General features: G+C 42.5%; 1 protein-coding gene across 1 annotated transcript in view; it reads left to right on the forward strand.

Annotated features, from left to right (window-relative positions):
• Positions 1–2967: 2967 nt before the first annotated feature.
• GRP (gastrin releasing peptide) overlaps positions 2968–7938 on the forward strand; it is a 13052-nt gene continuing 8081 nt past the window's right edge. Inside the window, exon 1 of the mRNA XM_025198479.1 lies at positions 2968–3009. Coding sequence (XP_025054264.1) covers positions 2968–3009 — 42 coding nt within the window. The remainder of the gene's footprint in view (positions 3010–7938) is intronic.

A 7938-nucleotide genomic window follows, 5' to 3' on the forward strand; every position in this document is an offset into this window, starting at 1 on the left:
TGGAACTCTGCCAGCCTGCAATGGGAAACCCATAGTTTCCCTCATTTTTCTCCATTAAAAGAGAAACACCATGATTTTTTTTTCCTTTAAAAGAGAAAATCCATATTTTTCCATGGCAAACAGAAAACCCAGATTCTTGCTGATGACTTATGTGTAGATTCCGATTCTAATGGAGATGTCTTGGGGACTCTTAAGTGCAATTCAGGACATACTGTTAATTTGTGCTGCTGTGTATTCCTACAGTGCGTAGCATAATAGGGTTCTTGCCCAAAGCTAGGTCTTGTAGGTGCTACAGGTGGCAAGGCAGTGTGGCAGCTTTATAGCTAATTTGTTCAGAGAGATCTGAGCTTTTGTAGGCTACAGCCTACATCAGTGGGGCCTACTCTTTTGGCAGGTGTGCCACAAATTGATCTTCATGCCTTCCCCAAATGCCACTCCAATCCCGTGCTGCCCCCCTGATCTGCTGCAAACCACACACACAGACTGCCCATGCCATTTGTGGTGTACATGCTGCAATTGGCCACCCAGGCCTGCTTCATTAGATAGATGCCATCGTTGTAATAGAGAAAGTATCTCTTCAGATGAGCAATAATATATATTTTAGTTATATAGCAATAATATATATTTTAGTTAGTAGACTTTCTTCAGGCCACAATGGTTTGCTGGAATAACTAGAATAACAATTTCTAAAGTGCCTGAGTGCCTTAGAAGCCCAGGTCTCAGTTTCAAAACTAACTTATATTCTTGTGGCTAGATCACCCAAAGGGTGTAGGCACTGCCATAGTGATCACTCAGCCTAGGCTCAGGTGCCCAGGATCTCCATGTATGCCTGGTAGCCCCTACAACATTCCTTGAAGTAGTCATTATTGTGGCATGCACAGTAGGGGGCTCTACTATGCAGAGCTACCCACCTCACTGTGCCAGGCCCAAAACCTCATGTTGGGAGTCTCTCTTGGGGAGACTACAGCCAGCTGTCCTTCTTCTTGGAGAATACCCAGAAGCCTGGGGTAATGGTGCCACCACCCGAGCACTGGTCTCTGGTAGGGCTCTATGCAGCCCAGGGCGCACAGACCCCATGAGCCATTGGGGTGCTTTGCCCATGGTAATATTTCTGGGTACTTCTTTCAGCCCGAAGCATCCCAAGATAGCATCAGGTAGAACTGAGGGAAAATAAAAAGACACACTCTGCTGGCCAAGCTAGGAGTGAAAGGCCTCCTCTCCACAGCAGCACAGCAAGGCAAGCTGTAACCCGACACGTTTATTGATCGGGTGTAGGGGGAGAGGGTTTAGAATGAGGAAGTCAGAATAGACTTCAAGCTAACGTAAGCCACTTGAGTCTTTACAGAGATTGGACACTGGTCCTTTCAAGACGTGACTGGCCTAGATATAATTCCTAACTCCTGGCAGGTTTCCAGGTTTTTACTTGCAGAGAATCACCAGGCAGCAGCCTGGGACATTTGCTTGTAGCTTTCAAAATGCCCACTGAAAGGAAGAGAGCACTCCCCACTTCCTCCTAGGAATGTTATCGGGCCAGGTCACCTGATTGACCAGTCTGAATCAAGAAGAAAAGGAGGAGAGAGAAGGATCACCCGGGCTGACCCAAGTGAGGGGCAGAGAGAGGGGGAGGGGATTTTTTCACAATTATAACCTCCATTTACATCTTGCCTTTGTTTCTACTGCAGTTAGTCTTTTTTTCCCCCTTTTTTATTTCGGTAGAATGACTCCTAGTGACACAAGATCAGAACCGAACCCTCCAGGTGTAGGATACCTGTTGATAACAATCGACCAAGGTTTTGGGGAACTGCTTTGCTGTTGGAAGCACTGAAACATCTGGAAAGAGACGCTTCCCTTTTGAAAACCACTCTTGTAAATGAATGCTGATTCCACTGCTACTGTTTCTTCCAACAGCAATCAGGCTGGATGCTTTCCCAAATTCTTTGGTTTTTTAATCCTACTTACTTGAGTTTGAGCCACCTGATAACCCTCCAGTTTTCTACCTCTGCCCTTACTACCTCACCTACGCTTGTCCTACTTTTTGCCTCATCGCTATCAAAACTTCTGTCACACATTCTCCCCAGCTCTATTTTCTCAAACACATATGGTGTTTATGAACTCAGCAGCAGCAGCTATATGTGGAAGAAAGTTGGCATTTGGAAAACCAAACATATTTGTATGTGTATTTCCTGGACATCTTTTGCCTTAGTTTTAACTGCAAATTTACGAATACCAGATGAGTCACCTACCTGAATGACTCATTAAAATCACTGACCCTTTCCTGCCACCCCAGGGCCCTTAGCTATTGTAGGGAATCCGATGACAAAAGGAACTCCATGTTCTAATGGCTTCTGTAACTCAGGTTTTACCACTTCACAAGCTGATGAAACTAACACTTTGCATATTGACCTGTTCTGTCTGAAGCTTTCCTGAAGGAGATGTTCCAGCACCTGAGAATGTCATCTTACCAGACAGGTAGCGAATGCAATTATGAAACAAAAAGAGAAAATGTTTTTCATATGGTTGAACCCTAAATTCATACTTCAAAGTTAATACTGAACCTCCTGATCTGTGCTTGGAGATGAAAAGGTAGCCATTTCAGAGCCCAGAGCACTACTTTTATCAAGCTGTATCCCAATGCAGATGAATATTTTGAAATATCTGTATGCACTCACATGGTCATTCTACGTCTGAGAATGACCTGAAAGGTCCTGTTTCAAGGGAGGGATTTGAATGTGCTATATTACTGCAAAACACAAACAGGGTAACAAACTACTTCTGAACTGACCTTTTAAAATATGGCTATGTAGCCTATTCCTCCAAAGTCTGAAATGTAAGAGACATGGAAAAATCATTATACCCAATGGCTCTCCCACACAGATCATGTCTTTGAAACAGAATGCACATGAACATATCCAGACAAATTGATATGTTTTACACTTGTCTCATGATATCTGAATCACCAGAAGAGAAATGGTTCCTTTGAACAATGGAAAACTTTGGGCATCCTGTAAGGTGAGTGTGATTGACTGAATAGATCATGCTCAGTTTTGGGCACATAGAGAAATAACTCTAGATGTCTGCCTCTGTGTGGAGACTGCCAAATCCTCTTGAGCTCCTGGCAATTCTCCACCACACTGAATGTGGGTTGCTACTTCATAGGCACAATCTGGCTCTTTATCTGTTTAACAATGAACCTAATGTACAAATCAGGGTCAGTGCACCATTTTGCTTAGCACAGAGGTAGACATGGCTCCAACCCAAAAGAACTTACAACTCTAGTTCCAAACATTGACCAAACTTTGTCTGTTCTTTGAAAGCAAGCTAACCATTGCTTGGAAGCTTGGATCTGGATGTGAACTTTCTCCATGTGCCAGGAAGTTTGTACCTAGGAGAACAATTTGGTCCAGAGTCTAGCTTCACTGTTAGTTTGTAAAGTAGCCTATCGGATTCCTACCTGCCTGTACTTTCAAAGTTCATGAGTCCTGTCCTTTCTTTAACTTTGTCTCAGCAGTAATATGGGTCCAATCAGTCCCTGTTGACTTTAGAGGGGCTGGAGACCAATAATGGTTCTTGAGCATTTCAGAAAATAAACACTTCCTACTTGCAGTCTGCAAATGGCAAGCACTTCCTTCCCAAATACTGCAGAGGAAAAAACTGGCACATCTAAATAAGCAATGACATATGCAGAGGTATAATAAGAAATCCCTTTTGTTAGACTTAAACTAGCTAAATTTAGTGCTTCATAAAATACAAGACCAAATGCTGGTAAATAAATATTTATAATTTCATGTTGTTCAGCCACAGCTAAACTGTATTGTGCTTCTGTTCTCACCACTTCTGAAAAAGCTGGTGATTCTTTAGTTACAGCAAAAAAAAAATCAATTTGCAGTTTATTTAAGAAATACCTTTGGGTCCTCAGATTCTAAAAATTGAAACTTTAGCATTTTAGATGCTTACAAAATTTTCCATACTGATTATGACTCAATCATTGCTTCTGCATTCAAGCCAGCACTGATGTTCTTCATATATCCTAATGTTTCAGGTTCTGACTATAAGCAAGATGGTGAAAGAAATATAGCATTTTTCATTTTTGTTATTTCCCTAAAATCTGCCTTAATGGGTAAACAATCATATTTGCCTGAAATGTAAAGGAAGCAAATTAAATAATAGTATAGTAATAATGTGATTACTGAAATTATAGGCTATTAAAGTTTTCCTGTCTTGAAGCTGCATTATGGTTTATTTTGCCAGTAGATGGACATAAGAAAAATGTCTTAAAATTAAGAGGACTATTACCTGAAGTTCATATGCAAACATTACTGGTTTTCTTCTTTAAACACTATCTCAGATGAATAATAGTGACTCACTCACAAATTAATTATATGTACTTGTTATACTTGGTTGTTTCCTGAACGTGTGGGTTCCTGTGCATTATTTCTGTGAATTATCCACTTATTATGTTCTGTAAAGTTTAACAGGAAAATACAAATTATAGTCAGTAACTATGCTAGCATTCTTTTTCTTCTAGGCATATAAAGTGGAACCACTAGCAGGATATAAAACCACAGAAAAATAAGTCTGAATCCTCAGCTGTGGCTGAGATATGCTCCATGATGGTGAGGAGAGAGGGGGGTACAGGTCACTTTTGTGTTCTTCTGACCCTGAGGTCTACCTTTTTTCAGACACAGTTTAGCGTCTCTGAGCTTGCTTTTTGATTTGAATTTTGAAGACCTCAAACTTTATGGATGTGTGTTTTCAGTTCAGTGTATGAGAATTTTTAATCTAATTCCAGGGTCGGATTTCAATTTGACAATATTCAAACTAAAATTTGTAACCGGGATGCTATCTGTTTAGATTAGCACGAAAGAAAGATGGAAAAATAGCTAGAAACAGTAATGGGTGTTCAGCTCAAGCTGTGCTGGTGGGTGATGTGTACTGATATCCAAATTCCAGAAGAAAGAGCCAGAAGCACGGGTAAACCTGGAGAGTTTTTTGAGAAATGATAGATTTGCCTTTGAAAAGTTTTAGTGAAAAAAGAAAATTCTGTAAAAAATGTTGTGTTATCTAAAACAATGACCTTTCCCCCCAGCTGCTTTTTATTTTTATCATATCAAAATTGAAAAAGTTGTGGGGGGGGGGGGGGGGGGGGAGGCTAATACATTTGAATTCTTTACACAAAAAAATTCCATTTAGTAGTAAAGGCATTTTTTCATTTAAAAAAAACAAAACCCTCAATAAAACTTTTTTTCAACCAGCTTTTTTGACCAGCTCTATGAACCTAAATTATTCAGTCTATTCATTTATGACCTGAAGGATCAAATAAATTAAACTCCCATTAAATCTATGGCACCAAGATAATATCAAAAAACAAATGTAGATAAAACAATGTAAAATTAAAATTGCCTGAGGAGAAATGCAATGAGATTTAATGTAAGGAAGTACAGTTGAATACCTTAAAGGCATTAGTTGATGCATGTATATATGCTAAATAGGAGGACAGTTGTGTGTGTGTGTGTGTGTGTGTGGTATTTGCATAGTGTTTGTGAGAAAAGAGACTTGGGGCCAACTGTGGATAATAAACCAAATATGAATTTATAGTGTGCTGCTGCTGAAAGATTAATAAAGTTTGGGGGGTTATATGCAGAACTATGTCTGCTGCGAGAAATTAGTATCACTTCATACTGCAGCTCTTGTGTTCTTGGGGACGTTAAGCATAATTATAGTGACATAAAGCATCCCTTTTCTTAGTTTTCTATAACTCAGAAACCGTGTTCAGCAGCATAATGAACTTGTAAAAAGGGTATACCACCCAAACATATGTGCCACCCGCAAGGGTAGACTCCTGATGCTTCAGTTATATTCCTCGTGTTCCTCGCCCGCCAGTTCTATTCTGCAAGAATCTCTCTGCTTTCTCTAATACCTTATTTAGGGGGAGAAACAGAAGCATGAATTTTAAAATGAATCAAGGTAGGACAAATAAATACAATTCCCAGGAGCCACCACAGGAATTCTGCAGCATGTCAAGGGACATGAAGATCAGAAAGGGAGCATGGCCTGCCTGGGTTACTATGGGCAGGAGAGATGTTGATGGGGTAAAGCAATGGATTGAGGATAAAGAACAATTCCAAAGCAATCTTTATGATACATGGGAGCCAACGAAAGGAAGGCATCTGAAACAGCACATTGTAACTGGGGAAAACCAAAACAGTTTAAGCTGTTTCAGAGCTTATTAGCATGTGCACACAGCATTTACACTGAGCTGGATATGCTACTTCTGGTTTGCAAGGTAATGTGAAGACTGAGTGCAGCAAATCATTGTGACACCCCGCAAATTCCTATATCCAGGTACCTCAGTTATCTTTGGCTTCTTTGGGAATAGCCTGTTCATACGCTTAAACTAAGTACTCGTTGAAATGCTCTACTGGACCACAGCCTTTACTGACTCCTTCCTCCATTCTCATTCACTGCGGCTTTCTTCTCGGAGCTGTATTGAAATTGGTTCATCTGTTCACTTTTAGCAAAGTGGCTAGTCCTGGGCATCTTAGAGTTTGAGAGATCCTGCAGGACCTCTGAGCCAAGTAAACTGTAGCCGTTTCATAGACTTGTAAATCATGCTACCCTAAGAAATCCGAGATATGGCAAAAATATGACATAGGAAGAAATCAAAGGAAAACCCTTTGTACCAGGCCATGCCCCTGAATGTTCAAACTATGTTGCTGTCTTCATTCTTTCTGTTTCACAGTGAGCTGGCCAGGCAAAAACTGGTTTTCAATTCATTTCCAAGAAAAATATTGCTACCAAATGTGAGGTTAAATGGCTATTTCCTCCAGTTTTTGTATATCTCTGTGACTTAATTTTGTATTTTTCAGCAGTGTGTGTGTCCCCCTCCCAATAATTCTAGCAGTTTTCAATTTCCTCTACAACAGTGAGATTGATTTTAATGACAAACTTCCTTTGATGCACCTGGCCTCCAACACAAAACCATAAATCAGCTGTACCTGTTGTGCACTAGCTGAGGCTTTGATAACCAAATAAGCTTATCGGTGTTACCCAATCCTCCCCCTTCTTCCTATTGTTTGCAAAACCCACTGGTGTCTTGTCTTACGTTTTAGCTGCCAGCGCTGGAGGGGAGGGACTTGCCTTCGTTCTGTGCATACCTGATACACTGGGACCTCGATCCTGATCAGATGCTCGAGGAGCTACTTTCCGAGCAGTAATAAAGTGGAACAAAAATAAGAGAAGTTCACACAGTAACTAGGCACAAGACGCACAGCGGGCCACATGCGGAGAGAAGCGGAGATGAAATCTTGACTCAAAAGAAACCCAGTCTACCTTTGACCTTAGTCAAACTCAGAGTTGTAACCGGGACGCTCCCTGTTCAGGCTGGCTTGAAAGAAAGCAGGAAAAATCCCTAGAACTAGTCGTGGGTGTTCAGCAAAAGCTTTGCAGGTTTCTAGCAGCCCTCAGGCACACTTCTCTCGCCAGCCCGCTTCGCATTAGCTTGTTCACTCAGGCGGGGAAGTGCGGGGACAGCCATCCTTCAGAAGGGAGAGGGACCAGGCGCTGCATGAAGCTCATGGCAAAACAAGGTGTCAGTGGAAGTGGAGTGGGGGACAGACGGTGTTAAAACCAACTGTGACTGTCTGGCCCCTCAGAGCCTGGCAGCTCCCAGAGCCACAGCAAGCCTGGTCTGGGGGGGCGGGAAGGCTTCCTCGGCCCGACACGAAGCCGCGCGGAGCGGAGCGGAGCGCACCCGGCGCCGCAGGACGGGGAGGCCGGGCGGGCGCTGGGGGCTTCCTCGATGCTCCTGGAGCCCCGGGCGGCCAAGATACCGGCCTGGCGGGGCCGCGGCCATCAATCAGGGGCCGCCTGTGCCATTATCAGCCGCAATAAAGCCTCCCCCAGCCCTCGGCTGCGCCCCCCCCCCCGGGGGTGGGCAGG

This window comes from Alligator sinensis, unplaced genomic scaffold (assembly GCF_000455745.1).
Source record: "Alligator sinensis unplaced genomic scaffold, ASM45574v1 scaffold347_1, whole genome shotgun sequence".
Taxonomy (NCBI): Eukaryota; Metazoa; Chordata; order Crocodylia; family Alligatoridae; genus Alligator; species Alligator sinensis.